This window comes from Plectropomus leopardus, chromosome 6 (genome assembly GCF_008729295.1).
Source record: "Plectropomus leopardus isolate mb chromosome 6, YSFRI_Pleo_2.0, whole genome shotgun sequence".
NCBI lineage: Eukaryota > Metazoa > Chordata > Actinopteri > Perciformes > Serranidae > Plectropomus > Plectropomus leopardus.
This window is the reverse complement of record NC_056468.1, coordinates 15166165-15187006: the sequence shown is the minus strand read 5'-3', so window position 1 is coordinate 15187006 and position 20842 is coordinate 15166165. Positions and strand designations below refer to the sequence as shown.

At 42.2% G+C, this 20842-nt stretch overlaps 1 protein-coding gene across 3 annotated transcripts in view; it reads right to left on the bottom strand.

The window, feature by feature from the left end:
* fam172a (family with sequence similarity 172 member A) overlaps nt 1–20842 on the bottom strand; it is a 188648-nt gene that overhangs the window by 143686 nt on the left and 24120 nt on the right. For all 3 annotated transcript variants that reach the window (XM_042488204.1, XM_042488202.1, XM_042488203.1), the window contains exons 5-6: nt 20319–20384; nt 18572–18763 (exon numbers count right to left, since the gene is read on the bottom strand). In XM_042488204.1, the coding sequence (XP_042344138.1) occupies nt 18572–18763; nt 20319–20384 (258 nt within the window). The remainder of the gene's footprint in view (nt 1–18571; nt 18764–20318; nt 20385–20842) is intronic.

The window sequence follows — 20842 nt, the reverse complement described above, 5'->3', positions numbered from 1 at the left end:
ACAGTATATGTTAGAACTGGAAGATATGAAGAAAATCAAATATCACTTCTTTCTTTCTTTTTTTTTAACCAAAAATTCAGTGGTTCCTGCTTGTCAAACATGAGGATTTGCTTTTCCTTTATTTTGTATATAAGTGAAAACTGAATGTCTTTGGTTTCTAGACTTTTGGTCAAACAAAATAATAAAAAACATGAAACGCGAACAAAAAAATGTGGTTATAAGGAATAAGGAATCTAGATAGGAACTTAGGCTCATACACATTCTGATGTTTTCTTCACATTTTTATTCTAATTTTCATGGAGTAAACAATTAAATGTAATAACTTGCAGCCTTATAATTAAGCACCTCTGGTTATTGCTATCTGTGTGTTTGACATAATTTAATTTGACCCAGTCTCTCATTCAACTTTTCAATCAAAAAAAAAACAAAAGTGAAAATATCCATCCAGGAAAAGATAGTTTTTGGGCTCTATAAGCAGAAGATAGCTGGCTGGATGGCTGAGGGAGAAACTCAATCCCGCCTCCTGCTGAGGGAGAGACGAGTGCTGGCTGTCTACAGGCACACCACCTGACTACCACACAGCTACTGATTTGAAGCGACAAGTCAAGAGAAGTCAGGAGTAAATAAGAGAGATATATAGAGACTGGAAAAAGAGGGAAAGAGAGGGAGAGAGAGAGAGAGAAGGGTAATAGATTTGAGAGTGTTTTTGGGGAGTAAACAGATGGAGTAAACACAGCACGAGGGAAACCAGGGGACTCCCACTGAACCCGCTCAATGTGTCACTGACACTGCAGAGCAGAATCAACAAAGTGCTCTGAGGGCAACATGCACACATACATACGCACACACCCACACAATCATACACGGTTCACCAATTGGCAGGATGCTGGGACCCAGAGCTCCTATCCAGAGCAGTGACAGGCACATGGAGAACAAGCTGGCTGACAGCACATGACAACTCCTCAGCTAGTGGAAGGAGGAGAAAGGCATCTCCTACCTTCTCTACTTTCTAACTGTGGCTTTAACAAGTGGCCTGAATATGTGGTGGTGAAAATACAGTAACACTAATGTTTTCAAGACATTTTGTGCGAAATATCACCCTGCATTGAGGCATGGCTATAATTTGCCCTCTTTCATCTCCTAATCGCAATCTAAACCTCATCCTAGCACCCATCTGTATCGCTTCTCTCTCTCCAATTTCATCCATGCCCCCAGACCTGCTCACACACCCAAACTGCGCTACTGTGTGCCAGCGTACCAACAGGCCTGTAGGCCTGTCCAAGAGAGAGATAGAGAGGAAGAGAGAAAGAAGGAAGGTAGCCAATTAAGATTGGGTAATGGGAGAGTGAATGTGAGAGAGTGTGTGTGTGTGTATGTGTGTGTGTGTGTGTGTGTGTGTTCGTGCACACTGGTATGGGTGAATGCCTGACTTCAAGCGGCTGTAAGTGCACTTGCTCTTGTGTGTGCATGTGTGTGTGGTGCCACAGGCTGTGCACACAGCCAAACTTAATTTAGCAGGCCCAGGTTTTTAACACAGGCCTGAAGCTAGCCAGCAAGCTATAGCTGGACCAGAGAGCCAGAAGTTAACAGGCACATTGCTCTCCTAAACCCCCTGAGATCTCCTTCCCAGCCTGAGGGGCCAGAGAACTCATTTAGTCATTGATGACCATCACTGATCTCATCCTTGTGGTCATATCTTTCCGTCAGGCACTTCATTACAATAAAGCTTTATGGAGCAAAAACTTTTCCCCCTCCGACTTTCAAGACCTTGACAGTTGACAATGCTAAAAGAGGTAAGGGGAACCATTCAGCTGTCATTGACGAAACTTCTGACATGGTTTGTGATTGTTTGGGAAACTGACACAGACTGCTTCCACTTGCATTGCTGTATACAGTCTGACAGACTCTGCTTTTAAGCCATGAACAACAACAGAGGACAACAAGGCTGGAAACATCCAACATATTTCTGTTTTCTCTGTGTCCCCTGGAAGGGGAGCTGAAATACATGCTACTTTGAGCACATGCAGTACCCATGTGTAATGTATATGTGGTTCATGTGTGGCATCAGGGCTGAGATGGAAGTGGCAACATGGAATTTTTGTAGTGCAGTGGGGCATGCCCTTGACGTTGTTGTCACTGATAAAAACACAGGCGCAGCAACAGTCTGAACACAAGCACACACCTTGATCACTGGTGTGTATGGGAATTCACGCCTGGGGACTTAACACAACAAAACAGTGTTGGATTGTGTCAGAGCATCCAAACAAACAATCTGTGCCAAACTAGCTAAGCAAATAGCAACCAAAATTTGACTTGTCTGGCATGTATGCTGTTTGGCTATGGAATTAATAAATATTTCATCAATGAAAAGTAGATCAATTACAAATGACGGTGGGTGGATGTAGCCTAAAGCTAAAGATTACAGAGTGACAATCAAACTAAATATATGAGGCACGCGTGTTTGTGCATGCATGAGGGACTGTGTGTGTGTGTGTGTGTGTGTGTGTGTGTGTGTGTGTGTGTGTGTATGTGCATGGATGCATGCGCACACTTCACACTGTCTCTCTGTGTGTCTCAGTGTGTATAGTCTTATTCTACGAGGTAATAGGCAGTCAGCTTCACAGCCAGAGCATGACCTAGAAAGTGAAACCACACGGCAAGGGACTAAATGTGTCACATGGGCTCAATCATTTTCTCTCTCTCTGAAGACACAGAGAGAGAGACGGAGACAGAGAGAGGGAGGAATAGAGGAGAGAGAGAGAAGGCTTCCACCAACCCGCTGCACTCAGAAGCTAATTAAGTCATTTGAAATAGCCACAGAGGGTACCTGTATGCAATCTCGCCAAGGCAAAGGGTTGATGAGGCTCTGCGAGGCCCCGGGCTAACTTCAAAAAGAAGGCAAAGGAAGCAAATGAAAGACAGGAGGAAAAGGAGAAAGAAAAAGGGGGAAAAAAAGTGAAGTGGATTTTTTAATTGAAGCCCAACTTGAAGAAGAGCATGAGCGCCTGTGTCTCCTCATGTTTTGCAGCAGGAAAAAGGTTAAGCATGCCCCCAGCAGCGTATGTCTGCACACACAGGCTCCTCAATGGGGAGCAGGTGGGAAGATGCAGGGATGGAGGGATGGAGGGGTGCAGGAGAAAGGCTCCAGATAATAATTGAGAGAGTTCACTGAGCGGCCATGTCATACGGCGTGCATGTGTGTATCCATGAACTTTCTATCCTTCAACTGAAAATTTGCGCAAACACACACCTGTGTGTTCTTGCTCTGTCCCTTCTTAGATAGATGAACTTAGAATGGCCACTTTCTAATCAACAGTGCATGCAAACTTAATTAAAATGTACAGACAACAGCATGTGTGTATGGGTGGGGGTTAAACTGAGAAGCTGCTAATCCAGTCAGAGAGTGTGGAAATAAAGATAGAGAACTGTAATTCCTTTTTGCTTTAAATTCCTATATAATAAATCTACAGCTGTGCTTGAACAGAACACACACATCTGAGGGTTTTGTGCCCTAACACGCATGCCCTCACCAGGGGCAAGCCTGGCGACACCAGCGACTGAACTGGGTCACACACACTCACACATACACACACAGTATAGACTGCGGCATTGGCAGCGTGGTGATCACAGGAGAGGGCAGACAGGGGGCTGGATGTAGAGTGATTGGACTATTCTAGGTCAGCTCTCCTGACAATGCACCACTGTCTCCTAATGTGGTGGGCGAAAGGATAAAGGCTGTGTTTGGCCTGACATTACAGCTACATGCTCCAAAAGGAATACCTGCTACAGAGAGAGCTTGCAATTACACAGTTAAAGCCAAAAACATTTAATCACACATACATAGATGTGTGCATGTATAAACTGACACATAGACATGCACACATCTATGCGTCAAGAGAGGTTTAAGGCAGGTTCAAGACCCCATGCATTTGATTCACCTCTCTCTCTTTTCCTATCCCAGTCTAATAAAGCTGTATGCAGCAGATCTCCTCTGCAGCCTATAGAGAGAGATCAGCCTGTGGACTTCAAAGGGGTTGCAACTAGGTCACCACAAGACACTGCAGTCAGCTAGAGCACAGTCTCTGGTCTGAGACATCTCACTTCTCTCCCTTTCCCCGTTCCGTCTTCTTCCCGCTCGCTCTGCCAGCCACTGCCTCTCTCTCTCTCAATACAATGATATCAGTGAAATTAAAATGGATTATGGCGCCTTTCTCTCTTGTCGTTCCCTGGGGTTGTACAGCACCATGTCATGTTACTGTTACTGTAATGTTACTTCTTTATCACTGTCCATCGAAGCTGGTGCTCAGCAGTTTAACTAATGTTTAATTTAGACACAGAGCGAAAGAAACAGGGTGAAAGAGAGAGAGAAGAGGGAGCCATAGGAGGCAGAGACACCAAGAAGAAGAATGCAGAAACAGCCCAATCCTCCATGGTCACACGCTGCCATCCTGATCTGTCAAAGGCCAACGAGACAGTGACTCCAAAGGCTACTGCACCACACTTTGAATGAAACAGCCACAGAGGCAGCCTGAGAGATGAACAGAAAACAGGACCCTTAAAAAGAGAAGTGAGAAAGGAGAGAGAGGGGAAGAAAAAACTCAGGAGGGAGAGGGAAGGGCGAGTTTGAACAAGGTCAAAATGAACAGAGAGCTGCGGGGCCATGTTGCCTCTCTGAACACCGAGCAAAACACAACAACGCTTAACACCAGAAAACAGCCACCAACATCTTAAGATGGATACAGGGAAGGAGGGCAGGGAGACAGGGGAGGTGCACTTTCATCAGGTAAGTGAAGGACATAATTGACAGTGGCCACACACACACTCATGCACATTGGACACATACACACACTTATATCCTGTTGTCTGGTCATATGAAACTGCATATAAAAACATATTAGAGAATTATTAAAGAGCTTTCACTTATGGACAGATGTGGATATATGAATGCCAATTAGTGTCACTCTGTGTATGCTTTTGTATGCATGTGTGTGTAGATATACTCTATGTATTTTGTCAAAAATGTTTGTGTCTACGGATCCACCTGTGTGGCCTCTAGACATGGTGTTAATTTGTGTTCTGCTTTGTTAATGCCAACAATACATATCCCTTTGCATTGCTTTAATCCTTAATGAAGGGCAGAATTTGCCACATTTGCAAAATTCAACTTTTGGAACACAGCAACAAACGCCACATGTTATGTGAAGGGCAACAACCAATAACAAGCTGTAGATATTGCCCCCCTCCTTCATAAATATCAGTGAATGATAAATGTTGAGAAGAAATTGATGATTTTAGTACACTGGTACCCAGAGCTTTAATCTGTCCAATGAGCAGCATTTTAGGCCAATGCAAACTTAAAAAACAACACGTGGAAGAAGATCAGCTCCGCCCCTGGTATTTCTTTTGAGACAGTTATGATAGGGGTTCTAGCAATGGTTGCAACCTCAGACGCAACTTGGCTCCATACCTTTTGAGAGTAGGCAAAAGAGAAAGAACCTAGCACCTGACCTTGCGCTTTCATGTGGTTGAAGATGTAGTGTCCCGGCCCTAATATTCTCTGGTCCTATACACGTTAAAGTTACTGTAAATCTAAATTTAGGTAAGTCTTCCATTGACAGATTTATTTCATCAAAGGTTTTGCACAGTACCCGCACAGAAAAAAGCGTTCAATATCTAAACAAACTTCTGTTCTATTAGCCTTTGTTGTAAATTAGAGTAATTTGTTTTCAGAAGACGGTTTTTTATCAGTCTCACATAGAAACTGAAACATGATGGTGGAATTTTTTGTCCAATGAGATAATAATTATCTACCACTGCTCATAATAGCCAATACTGAAGTCTGTTTTATGAAAATGCACCTAATGTGACTACCAGTCACCACAGATACATCAAATCAACACTTTAAAGGTCTAGTGTGTAGGATTTAGAGACAATTTTTGACAGAAATGGCATATAATATTCCTAACTATGTTTTCATTAGTTAATAATGACCTAAAAATTGACAAAGTGAACACCTTCTCTAGGTAAGGCCATATGTGTTTTAGCATTATTGCTCTGACTACTGTAGTTCTCCTTCGCTCTTGGCCCACAGGAAAGGTTTCACTCCACAGTAAACTGCAACATCACCGCTAGACACCGCTAAACCCTACGCACACCTTAAGGGACAGAAATCAAATTTTATTTAATATTAGAACCACTGAGTTAAGATGTGGAAAGGATTAAAGAGGTTAGGGTTCAGTTGATGAAAGCAAAGTGTTCTGATGATGATATAATCATAACAAGTGTACTGATCTATCAGACACAAATTATAATAGGTTAGTAGCCATCACTGAGGGCAGAGACTGGGGTTATGTGCCCAGCAGCAGTACCTCTGGCTTGGTCATGCATTGTTACATGGTTGATAGTGTTAATGAGTGGAAAGTCAGTGAGTTTACACCTCAGTTATGCACACTTAGGTTTTAAGATTACTGGTTGGTTTAATAAATAGAACTATTGTTGCTGGAAAGTCTAGATAAAGTGCATTGTTTTAATCAATTAACTTAGTCAACTTAGTCAATCATAATGATAGATTATTAGCAACCAAAATTAGACTTTGAAATAATAATGCATCCACTGATAACTTAAGCATATGTTTATGTTTTACAAACTCAATTAATTTCAAGGATAACTGTTGATGCTACAGCGTCCTTCCTTCAGCTGACGACGAGCATCATGTCAGAAGACAACCTACACTGTCCTCTCAAGGCGCCCCCAAACAGGATGTGATTCTTTTGTTTATACTCCTGCATTTGCTTTATGGCAACTTTATTTGGGTGCATGTTTAAGTGACTGTGTGTGTGTGTTTTATCACTGTTGCTGTGTTTCTGGGTGCACGCTGTGGCATTCTGTGTTTCTGAGCTCAGGTTGACATTCGTTTGACTGACATCGGGGGCGACAGCAGCACAGTGGCATATGGTAACCGCCTGCTAACCGCTAAAACTTGACATCAGCGCAAACAAGTCAGCCAAGCGTGGCATAGTGTGCTCCTAAGAGGGTTAAGGGATAGGCTGTCAGCATACAGTGGGATAATAACACCTATCATGAGCACCATAATACCAGACCAGATACACAGGTTGGTGTTGACTCAAATGAAACCATTTTTAAAAAAAAAAAGTACTGGGTAAACTATAACATGTGTTGTATAGTTGTATAGTTGAGGTAAAGAAGTTCACCTCCTGATCTCAGCATTTTGTAGCATTACACAAAGCAGAAATGTAAAGGAGAACCTTACACCTGACATTAACATGAGTCTCACATCCAGAATGTTTTTACATCAGTAACCATTTACTTTTAGTCCCCCTATTTAGCATTTACAAGCAGTATATAAATATGGAATACATGATTTATGAAACACTATGATGTAGTAAGTGGATATAAATGTTTACTAATGTATTTGTCAACAACTCTTCCTGTGGGCTTCCATAAGTAGAGGCTGCTGTATTAACCATTAATTAAAGTTAATATAGCAAAACACAGGTGTATAATAAAATGTATCCTCAAAGGAGAAGTCTATTTGTTGACTAATATTGTAATGTACACCTTCAAAATGTCAACGCTTATACACATGGATTTCATGCATTTTGCACCAAAGTTCAACCCAGGATGCATGCCGATTCCTATTGTGCACACAGATACACAGACACAGTCATCCACTGACCCACTGAGCTGCAGAAGACAAAAGAGCTGCTGAACCAATCTGATCACCGATGCCATCTCTCCTCATTGTCTGTCTTCTTTTGCACTGACACAAAAGCACACATATCTTGAAACACTGAGACCCCGCCATCACTGCCATGATCTGATGTACCGAAATGTACATTCCACGTCAGCAGAGAATGCAGGACAATATCAGTCTACAATGACAGATAAGCCTTCAAATACAGATTCCATCTCCGATGTCTGGTTACATACAGAGAGAGGAACGACACAAAAGGAGGCAGCTACAAGACACCAACACATACGGGTAAACACAGATAAAAGCACAGCCTCAAATAAATGTATGGCATATTACTAATCATCTGTATATGACAAATCATACAGGGGGGACAAATGGTTGAGAGGCTGGTTTAGATGTCTGAATGGCATCATGTTGTTACAATAAAACACTACAAAGGGAAATCAGTCTCCAAAACTTCATTTTAAATGTCTACAGGAAAAACAGAGCAGCCCCCCAGCATCTATTTTCATTTCTCACCACAGAGTCAGCACTAAAACTATTAGCAGAAAGATTTGTTGTTGTTTGTCTCTAACCCTAGTGTACCCCCTAGAACCCTGGTAACCCCTATTTAAGCACTGAGTTTCCTCTCATCGATCAAAGCGTGGCGCAAGCAGTCCAGGAGCATGACACTGGCACTAGAGAGCTTACAGCAGGTTTCAACTTTGACCCTAAGAGATGCTCAGTGGCTGATTGTGTATGTGTGTGAGTGGGTCTTTGTGAGTGTGTGTGTGTGGGTGTGTGTGTGTGTACTGTAAATTCATAGTGGGTCACCTATCTGCTCACCACTAGCTCCTCGCAAAACTCAATTTCCTCCTGGAACGTCCACTGCTAAGCACTTTTAACCTCTGCAAAACTGCTGCGATGGAGGATACATGTAAAATTTACAAGGGAATGACAGAGTCTTTACATGAGTGAGTGTGTGTGTGTGTGTGTGTGTCTGCATGTAATATCAACTGACAGCACAATGCATACAGTACATGCATCCACTGGTAACCAAAAAATGTTTCTGCTGTCAGAGAATGAACATGCTGCCACACAGGTTGACGAATTGTGCAAAAGATAGTGGAGAATTTTTTTGTGTATGTGCGCATGTTCTTTATGTGTGTGAGCATGTGTGTTTTGGCCATAGAGAACTGTTCCCAGTGAGAGAGTGAAGAGGTATCCACCACACACTGCCTGGGGGCCCTCTGGAAGAGAGACTAAACAAGACCTTCCCACTGGGACGCACACACACAGCCTGCAGCTGCAAATGACCTACTACCCACCTCACACACAGAGACACACACACACACACTCACATGCACATACACACAAAGACAAAGCCTTTTTGATGGTATAATTTGTTAATTTCAAGAGAAAAAATAAAGTCAATTATCACATGTGGGCTGAAAAATGTGCATTCCCAAGTACTGTTTTACAATTAGATCAAAGTCTTCCTTTGTCATTTTCTTTTGTTTTCATGCCCTTGTTTTTTTTCCATCCTCTCATCGCATAAGCAGCATGGTGACATGAGCAGCCTGGAAACTGACACACTAAACTCTCAACGGCTTTGTCAACAACATGTATGTATACAGTTCATTGAAACATATGTATATAATCAATAGGTAAATGTTCCTTTCACCCTCTGAGTGTGTATAAACTACTCTAGTAAACTAACTGCTACATCTAAGCTCATCATGTTCAGTGTTTGTTTCATCTTCCCAAACTTTTTTAAACCATGGTGCCCTGGTGACACTCAAACACACTCTCATGCACCCTTTAAAGCCGAAAATGTCGCGGTAAATATCTATTATCTGCATTTATTTTAGGTCTTTTTACTGTGACAAATGTGTGATAAAAGGCTATCAAAAGGAAACCAGAAAAATGGAGACAAATCTTGCCACATCCCGGGCCAGTTTTAATGGCACCCTGGGGTTCCGCAGCAGCCACTTTGGGAACAACTGATCTGAAGCGCTATGTTTAAAGTCACACTATTCAAATTGGATTACTTTTAGAGGAGGAATCCTCTAATACAATTTGCATGTGCTATGTGTGTAAATTCAGACGTACTTTGTACAAAATAAATGATATCTGCACAATAGCACTTCCACAGTTAATTTACTGTAACTCTGAAAGTGTTAAAATCAACACTTGCTGTGATTATGGAGTACAATCAACACTAATTATCACCACAAAATTTGCTGTTTTTCCTTAATTCTCTGCTCTTAGCCCAATGTAAAATATCGTAGTGCATGCTCCCCCTTTAAATACTTATGTGAATTATGTATCTGGCAGATTTTCCATAGATGCAAATTACAGATGCCACTGGTAATTACAATAATGACAGGACCTCCCAAAAGAAAATCTATTTTAAACAGTGCTTAATACAGAATTCAAAGAACGTGTCCTACACCCATGACATAAGAAATGACACAGAAACAATGATAATACACCTGTCGTGTGCTATGACCTTTTACCTACACTGTGTTTAGAAAATACCTCAAATCTATTGTAAACTGTCGCTCTCATTTATCAGTGCCTTGTGAAACAATAGCTTGTGTGTTTTCCTAGAGGAAGCCTGGGGATGAACATATCTTCTTCATATCGTTCGCTGACTGACAAATAAAGGCTCCCTGCCAAAAGAAACTCAATGAGACCACAATCAATATACTGCTACAAGGTGCACACTCGCTCACACACATATACTACATAGATAGGGGATGATGTACGATTACCTGGAGCACATAACAATCAGCTGCATGCTCATACAGTATGCACATGCACACACTCACCTACTGCGCGCACGCATGCACACACACACACACACAGACAGACGTGCACACTGAAAGACACTTAATATGCAAATATATTTTTTTACAACAGGGACAGCCCTCCATTGTTCATCTGGACGAAGGGGGGCAGATAGATAGATAAATAGCTCTCTAGATATCTTGCTCGGACCTCCATTGATGAGATTTCACATACGGCAGCAGCAGTGCTGTTAGGACAGGGAATACCACCACAAAATAATGTTTTCTCTCCCTCTGATCAATTTTTAATTTGGCCTGTGCAGCCGAGCCCTTGGCGGGCCTGGCCCCGGTAATTATGGTGGGTTATTGACAGCTGCCTTCCCGCGGGATGCTATTTAAAAGAGGTTTAACCCCAGAGCAAGTCCAGGCCCCACACCCGCCTTTGAAGGTGTCAAGTGCATTGATCTGAGCTGCGGGATGTGCTGGGACCTTCCCACCTGGAGGTGTGTGTATGCATGTGTGTGTGTGTGTGTGTTGCTTGCAGGGCTGCTATTACAAGGCCATGGCAAGAAGGTGCATCTTTTGACCCCTGAACACACACATACACACACATGCATGCACAAACTGTCCTCTGGCTAGACCTGGCTGGCTGGGTAGAATGATACCTGTGTGGCCCGTGTAGCCACCTGATGCCCCAAGATAGGCTGTACACTCACTGTATGTACAATGTTATCACTGAGCTACACACACACACGTGCACACACACATACAAACAGGTTAACTCACAGCTCCGGGGGAATTAGAGGAACTAATGAGAAAGGAGGAGGAGGAAGATGGTGATTGGAGAGACAGAGAGATATCCTCACAGCATGCAGGGCCATGACACAACAGGCAGATGCCAGAGTGTGTAGCCGATGTTGAAGAGGTCATCATCCAGCTAAAAAAAAAAAAAAAAAAAGAAAAGAAAAAAGAAAAGAAAAGAGGGTGGGCAGCATGACAGAAATTAAAAGAGGATTTCTGTGTTTGAGTTTGTCTGCTTCACTGCCCCCTTTCAGTCTCCCATTGAAATTCTGGGCAGATACAAACCCCTAGGCTTTTGACACACTTCTGAAAACACCACACCCACTCTTTCTTACCAGTGGGTCTCCAGTGTTGAGTCTGACTCACTGTCGGGAGAAAGAGCGAGAGAGAGAGAGACATGGAGGGAGATGGAGCGAAGGGGGGTGAGATGGTTGGGGTATAGATCTGTTTTGGTATCAGCAACTTCCAAATTAAATGAAGGAGTTCTTGAGGACAGTCAGTGTGTGTAATTCTTGTGGTTTTCATGTGGTAGCGTGTATGTGTGCATGTTTTTATAGTTAACAACTTGTTGTCAGGCTTGATATTGTTGATGAATTCCTTCATATTTGAAAAATACATAGCATGTACAGAGATTAAATTATAAAAAAAAAGACTTCTAACCACCTGAAAAAAAAATAACTGCACTGCCAACTAAACTTCTTACAGAAATCCTGTCTGTAACTGACTTTTTAGAAAAAAAATTTTTTCAGATTTTTCATCCCAAAAGAACTCAAACTATTTTGGACAATAGTTTTTTAAAACCACATTGGAGCTGATAACTAACGTCTGCAAAACTGAAGATGGCGACTGCAGGAGAAGTCAAGGGAGAAATGTTTCAAAGTGATGCAAAGTGAAGTAAAAGAGAGAAAAAGGCACACAAAAATGTGGCTTTTTGCTTCTCAACCATGTTGTGTCATGACCAGATAAGTGATACAGGGAAGCTAAGGCCTCACAACAGCAATTTGGAAGCAAACTTAAACAAATTGAAAGTCTTACTTTTAACTCCTACAGCTACGATAACTAATGATCCCACCTTTCAATATTCCCTCCATCCTCAATTATTCTGACTGTAACCTCACAATCTCCTCTATCTTACTCTCACTCTCTCCCATCCCCCCCATCCCCTCCAAACCCCATGGCGCCCACCCTCCACCTCCACCATCTCAGTCTCAGGATGCAGAGCAGTGACAGGGCCAGAAGGTAATGATACAGCTGCCATGATGCAACAAGCAGACCTGTCGACTGTCAGGAATTGAAATCATGAAGGAATAAGCTGTCATTAAGAGGCCCTCTCCCAGTAGTGGAGCTGTCAGATGCCTGCCTTCTGCCTACTCTCTCTCTCTCTCTATACTCTCGTCTCTCCTCTGCCAGTCCCACCCCATTTGCAGTCACTCCCTCGTCCTCCTCTCATTTCTCTCTTCCTGCTTCAATCCTCTCTGTACCCCTCTCTTCTGTCCTCTTCCAACCAATCATAACCCTTCTCCCTCTGTGTATCCCCCCCCATACCAACCCCTGTTTCCCCCACTCTCTGGTTGTTGCCGGAGCATCCTCCTCTCACCTGTCATTCTACCTCTAGGCATGGGAATAGCACCACTTCACGTACACACACATACATGCACATAAATGCAACACGAATGACACCTGCACACACAGCACAAAGATTCCCCTGAACCCTGTGTCACTGTACACACTGTGCCAAATGCCACAAGTGTACCCTCTGCACCATTCGATGCATTTGTGTCTGTGTCTGTGTCTGTGTGTTTATGTTTCCTCTGCGTGCCTCCATATTTTAGACTTCAACATATACATTAGCCAGCTTTTTAATGTGTTGTCATCATGTAGCAGCATTACAAGGATTGTGGTATCTGTAGACGAGAGTATGGTGGATACGGGAGGCAGAGACAAGCGACTGGGTGCGGTCTGTTACAGAAAGGCTGCCCAAAGATTCACCCTGTGTTTGTTTATGTGTGTGCGTATGTGTGTTGTGTGTGTGCATGTGTGTAGTGCAAAGGGCCGGATTAACAAGCCCAATCAGCTATTTTCTCTTCGGAAGCGCAAAAAGGCTGACTCCAAGTTCACCAAAACATGGCAAAGAATTTCAGAGTGGTGCTTCGACACGGGTATGTGCAAGCACATACACACCATCAAATTGCACTGTATACGCACGCGCACGCACACGCACGCACACACACACACACACACACACACACACACACACACACACACACACACAAACACACTACACTCATAGTGATTCAAATTAACTGTTTTATCTGTGTGTGTGTGTGCTAGCTCGTGTTTTGCAAAGCCACAAGCTCCCCCCATATTTGCCGAATGCACTTCAGTTGACCCTTTGCTGCAGGCTTTGAATTTCCAATCAACTTCCCATGAGTAACTTCACATGAGCTGCACTCGAGGCAACACATTCTTGCCACAAAACATTTGTGGAATATGAAGCCTAATCTAAACACAATAAAAAGTATACTCAAAATGTCAACATTTGACCCAACACTCCACTTAACAAAATTCATAAATCAGAAATAATGTGTAATTGTCATGTTGCCAAAGTTGCTCTTACACAGTTGTACAGCATCTGACTGCTTTAAAGAAAAATTGTGACATGTTTCTTAGCAACCTTGATGACTACTTCTAGTATTCCCATTGCTGGATATAAGCAGTGTGTTTCCAGTTATTTTTTCTTTTAAATTAAGTAGTGTAATAAACTCCTTTTTTACAAGTTCATCCTCTTCCTAGGTTATGCATTTCCTGAATTTCCCAAAACAATTTTTGTCAGTCAATGTGAGTTTTGCATTGTATTCAGCTGTGGATTATATGTGTATGGGGGAGAGAGTGATACTGATAGACATAGAGGTAGCAGTGACAAAAGATAACTGCTGAGTACCTGCATGATTTATACTTGCAGACAATATTTCTATTAAGTTATGCTCATAAAGCATTTAATGCTGATTAATTCATTAATTCATTAATTCATTAATTCATTAATTCAGTCATTCATTCATTCATTCATTCATCCTTCATGCATTATCCCTAACCTCTTATCCTCAAGGGTTGCATGGGGGGCTGGAACCTATCCTTGCTGATATTGGGTGAGGGCAGGGTACTTCCTGGACAGGTCACCAGACTATCACAGGGGTGACACATAAGCTGCTTTTACGCAAAGATCTTGCTTCAGAGACGCAACAAAGTCCCCTCTTTATACCACTCTTGCATTTTTACACAGAGCAAAATTACAGTGGCATCACACTGCTCGAGTGTGTGATTATACACTGCATAGTGGCATCCCAAAATCAAAAGAGGCATGATGGATGTGACATGTAGCAACAGCGTTGACCTCTAGGGTGACCATGCCACCCATGGTCACTTCTTAAATGGCTTCACGTTTTACACAGAACTCGTTTCAGCGCTGTTACTACCTCTGGTCCGGACCAGAGGTAGTAACCAGAGACCACACTGGCCCCCTTTTTATGATTGGAGGTTATATACAGAACAGCGAAGCAGCATAACGGCAAAATACTCCCAACTTGATAAGGCAGTGCAAATGCAACTATAGACACAGACAACCACTCATGCTCACATTCACACCTAAGGCCAGTTTAAAGTCATTTATTAACCTAACCTGCATGTCTTACTGTAGGGAAGGAAACTGGAGAACCTGGAGAAAACCCTCATGGACAAGGGGAGAAAACTCCAGCTCCACACAGAAGGACCCCAGCTAGCTGCTGGTTTGACCCTGGGACCCTCTGGCTGTGAGGTTACAGTGTTAACCAGTTTATCACTGTGCCAATGTGGTCAGTGGTATAACATTAATACCTCTGTGCAACAGGGGTGTAGAGACATCCTCTGTCACTGGACAGAGGATGTCTCCTTCACATGTTTCAGACCTTACCTAGTCATCAACATTTCTGCTGCACCTCTCTTCCTACAAGGAGATTAAATATAACATGCTGGGTGTCAGCTACCCACTTGGCTGACCAGTCAGGCACTCACTGTAAACATTGACTCAAGAGATACATTTAAATGAATGCATAACTCATGCGTGTTTGTCTTGGTGCTGTATTGCAGGTAGAAGACAGTATCTTTAAAAGTGAGATGGGATTTCTCTGTCAGAGTGATGAATTAGTGGCTTAAACAAGTCTACAGATTAAAAATGTGTTACTGATCATCAAACATTAGAAACTTATTGTAGCTATATGTCAAACACTTAATATAATAAAGCAAAAATAACTTTGCCAATATAAGTATGGGTGTGTTGCATGACAGAGGTCATCTGGGTTTAATTCTCATTGTTTTATAGTGCTGATTAGTCTGTTGATAACATAGGTTGTCTCGTTCCTCTCTGCTTGAGGTGAATCTAATCATCAAAATCACTGTATAGCGTGTTAGGCTGAGAGGAAAACCAGGAAACTATTACCTGCCAATGCCACATTAAGGCTAGGGTTTCTTGCACTGACAGTGTAATAATGGCTAATTGCCAGTCCTTTAAGTGGTCTCTTTACTAACTTGCCTCATCTTGGGATTCTGCTGTTAATATGGCACTTTTTGCAGATTTTGTTGTCAGTATTTGCTGTGTCACAAAGCTGTCACCTTTCTGTGCTGTAATTTATTTTTGGCTTGTTGATCAAACACGTTTTCATGCTTAGGTGCTGCAGGCCTGCAAATTAAGGTAGCATCTCTACCTGTTTATATCAGTGCTGAGTCACTAGATCAGCTTCTCTCTTCAGACTGAATAGTAGCTGTAACTCCTGTATGCACTTAAAAATTACATCCACACAAATTTCCCAGTATGACATAATAAACTGCAAACATGCCCGTAATAGATGCAGACAGCATGAAGTGAATGTAAATGTGTGTGCCTGTCTTTGCAGTGCACAAGCAGAGTACAAGGCCTGTGTGTGGTAAATGCCTGAATGATGATTTGTCAGGGTGTAAGAACACGATTTCTTGTTTACTATGATGAATGAGCAACACTCACACTACACACACCTCGTTCTCTATATCTAAGCTGTCACTTTGACTTTTCACTGCACAACCGCTGCCTTCTCCAACCATAATACCAGCCGGGGTAACCGTAATTCAAAGACAGTCTCAGTGTAGCCGAATCATCCGTTAACATGCACATGGGCACGCACGCACGCAACCCAAACCTCTCCCGTTGTTGTACACAGCAGGAGCGGCCTTTACACAGCAGTGAAAGTCTTTATGGCATTCAGATGGACGAAACGAGGGAACAAGGGGAGAGGGAGAGCAGGATCTCCCCTAAGTCAATTTGAACAGCAGGCCGATGAAATTACACAGGTAGTCGTGGCTGGGCTGACAAATGAGCACAGAGATGGGGATGAAAATAATAAGACAGGCAGAGCCACTTTTTGCTTGCTGACACACAGATGTATACACTCGTGTGTGATCATACGGTTGGGAAAGAAAAACTAATCTTTATTTCATAATACATTATATCTTCCTCTTTCAGCTCGGTCACCCATGAATACACAGGAATACGTAGGAATCATTCATTATATAAATATAAAAATGTTTTTTTGGACAATAATGTTCATGTTCAGGAATATGCTTCATTTCACTAACAAGAACAGCATAACCCTCAATTCTGGGTTGAGGACTGTACAATAATATTAGCATTAAGAGTCAATGTTTGCGCCTGTAATTAAATGTCTGCTTGTTATTATTTGCCTCTATGATTATATGATGCTGTGGAGTGCAGAAACGGTTCAGCATCATATAATTTCTTATATGACCCCGGGACAAAGTTTCCTCTCCATTCAGCACTGGTCTAAACTGTACAATGAACTGTTCAAATGAACTGAGTCAATGCAATACATCCAGAGTCTGTGCTATGAAAGAAACAACAAATTACCCGCAATCACAGTCAAACCTCCAGTCATACACAAGAAAACCCAAAATACCAGGACACTTTGCTTCTGACAGTGCCACAATGCCTTCCACAGGCCCAAATATTCAAGTCTGCTTTTCAAATAAACAGTGTATGTTACCCTTGTTACACCAATAGCCCATCAGGCTAACCACTGTGGTAGTGGTGGTAACAACTGCCACACAATGAACACACCGCATGACTTTTTCATTTAGAAGCCCATAAAACTCTACATACCGAAGATGTGCGACAGTTTGTACTCTTTGCAAAGGAGAGAACTACAACAAAAACTACAATTACCACCTTGTGGTTGTATGCCTCTGTGAACCAGTAAAGTTGCAGTTACAGTTTATGTACATGTCTGTCTGACATCTTGCCATGAAAGTGGACAGTACTTCAGATATGGATGTTTCTAAAGAAAAGCTACGTGTTCTAAAATATTGATGCTTCAAACACATCTTGAACCCAGCAACACAGAAGATCCACACAATCAGCACAGTTTCAAGGTGGGCATCCAATATTAGTGTCACACATTCAGTATATGACCAAATGTCTCCCCTTCTGTTTCCTAGTTATGATACTGAATAATGGAAAGAAAATGTTATGATGTCAAAGTGAAGTCAACCTTTGACCTTTTGGAAAATAAATGTTACCACCTCATTATTTATCCTAGGAGACATCTGTGTGATTTTGTCAAAAGTGGCACAGGATTTTATGGCCAAATAAATGTTTTGTGAGGTCATTTCTTTTTAGTTCATTCTAGTTGTGCCAAATTAGAAGAAATTCCTGTAATGTGTACTTGAGATATCACATTCACAAGAATGAGAAGGAAGCAAGGTCAAAGTAACTTTGACCTTTCACTACCAAAATTGAATCACTTCAATCTTAAGTCCAAGCAAACGTTTGTGCCATATTTGAAGAAATTTTCTCAAGGTGTTCCTGAGATAATATCGTCACATAATGAGATGAGTGCAAAGTCTAGTCTGTGACCTTTGCCAAAATCTAGTCAGTTCATCCTTGAGTCCAAGTAATGCTTGTGCCAAATTTCGAATAATATTCTTAAGACATTCAAAATGTAACATTCATGAGAACAGGATGGACTGACGGACAGCCCAAAAATATAATGCATCTTGCCATTGCAAAGGCATAAAAAAATGTAATTGTTAAGTATTTAGAACTCGCTGCACAATAAATCCTCTTCTAATATTTTACGTGTCATGTCCACTCAGCCCACCTGCCCCTCTTGGGTAAACATGAAAACAGGAAATCTCGGATCAAAGATCAAAAAATCAGTTCAGCATCCAACAGAATAGCCTGAACCCCTTTTGTTGTGCCCCCTACCTCCATGGCTCTGGTGATGAAGGGGATCTGTGTCCCTGAGTCCAAATCCTGGTTGATGATGAGTCTGCGGGCCCACTGACCGGCCCGCACCACACCACTGCCCTGGATCAACACCAGCAGCTTAGACGGGTTGGACAAGGCATCCGGGCTCAGGTATATAAAACTGGTGGGTTCATCTTCTGTAGCATCAACCTAAATGTTCAGGAAGACACGGGTTACCATATGTCACTAACAGACATTAATATTGGAAAATCCCAAAAATCTCTGAAAAATGTATATTTTACAAATTATGTTTGTTTGTTTTTGAACAGCTCTACATGCTTTGAATGTAATTTCATAGGCTTTGGGGACATTTAACTCAATCAAAATAAATCTTTGCTGTTTCCATGCAACAGCAGCAAATGCAAAAGATCAGATTTTGATTTCTGCTGCTTCAAAGAATCGCTGATAATGATGATGAAGAGGGAAATTTTCTTATGTAACATGCATGAGTTTGAGGAGAAACAGTTTTCTCCTCTGTGGCCTTCATAATTAAAAAAGCTCATACGCATCAGTACACTGATCATCAATAATCATGGTTAGAAAACAGCCTTTGTGTGATTAAAACTGAGGCAGAAAGTAATACAGACAGAAAGAGAGGCTAAGTGAGTTAGTGTGTGTGCGTGCTTGTGCTCCGTCCACATCCCATGCGTCTTTGCATCCCTCACAAGTATGCCTGGAAGAATCTCTAAGGAGACAAACACTGTCCATAAAAGCCATGGGTGGCAGCTGCAAGAACTTAATCCAAGCAGACAAAGAGAGCCGAGTGGGGGAGAAAATCTTACCCTTTATTCTCTTGTGCTCCCTCATTCCCTCTCCCTATACTTGGCTGTGGTTAATCTTCTTAAAATCTGCGGTCACAAGTTCAATGCCATGCAGGTGGACGGACCCACCACTAATACACAAACACACATACACACACACACACACGCCGTATACACGCAGGCGGGTGGGCGGCAGAAAAGCAGAACAGAGCAATTTTCCAGAGGAATAATGAGATAAATAGGCCAGGCAGATAAACCAGTAAAAGTGTATAGGGGCTAATGAAAGGCGCTGAGTCCCTGGCTAGGTGATTTATGGACACTGTTAGCGCCGGAGCTAACTCTGCTATGCTTCTAAACACCAGCGCTGCCTAACATCCCTATAAACGCAGCCTGAAAAATGATCCTAACTTTTATAAACAGCGAAAGAGCACGGATGGAGGGGTAAAGGGGGGCAAAAAGAGACAAACATGCTTCCAACAACAAATAAAAGGGATCAAGTGTGTGCTGTGAGCCTGGATGAGCTGGGCAAAGAATAACTCCATGATGGCAGAGTAGAAAGTCCCCTTCAGCTCAAATGAATGCAAAACAGATTAAGCATCAGCATGCTGCGCCTCTGCGCCTTTGAAATGACACGTCACAATACAGTTAATTTGTTGAGGAGACACTTTTGCACAAAGGATGTGGGCAGAGGAGGGGGACAAGAAAGAGAGGGAGTAAGAGAGAAACTGAGTGAGATAGAAAGAGAAAGACAAAGACTGATAGAGAATGAGGAGAGCTGACGCCTCACAATCCCCTTTTCTTTATTTTTTTAAACAGGACACTCAATATCATAATCACACTCTGAAGCCTGAGCATTTACGTCAATTTTCATATTTAATGCTCCCTTTAATCTTCAAGGGCATAAATCAAAGAGGAAAATGCCTCTTTTCACTCTGGGTACTTACTGGCAGGATTGCTTTAGTCATGTTGCACTTTTTCTCCAACAGCTCATAAACATACTGAGTGATGATCTGGAGAGAAAAAAAGACACAGAACACACACAGTCAAACATTAACAAAACAGTTTAAAGCAATTAATATTTTCAGATTGCTGTTGATACAAATCCATCCAACAAAAGCCAACTAAACACTGTGTGTATGTGTGAACAAGTAATAGCAACCACTGTCATGCTTGCAAACAGAATAAAAAATACTATTCAAAAGCCTTGTTTGCCCTCTGGTGTGTGTGTGTGTGTGTGTGTGTGTGTGTGTGTGTGTGTGTGTGTGTGTGTGTGTGTGTGTGTGTGTGTGTGTGTGTGTGTGTGTGTGTATGTATGTGTACATGAGCTACTTGAAAGGGTCTGGATCATACTGTGTGCGGCGTGCGTGTGAATCACAGTGCAGTTAGAGTGTTGAGGTTGTAAGTGCCAGGAGAGGAAATCTCCTGTACAAGCGAAGGGCTGATGTAAGTTATGTTTATCCCCGCAGCC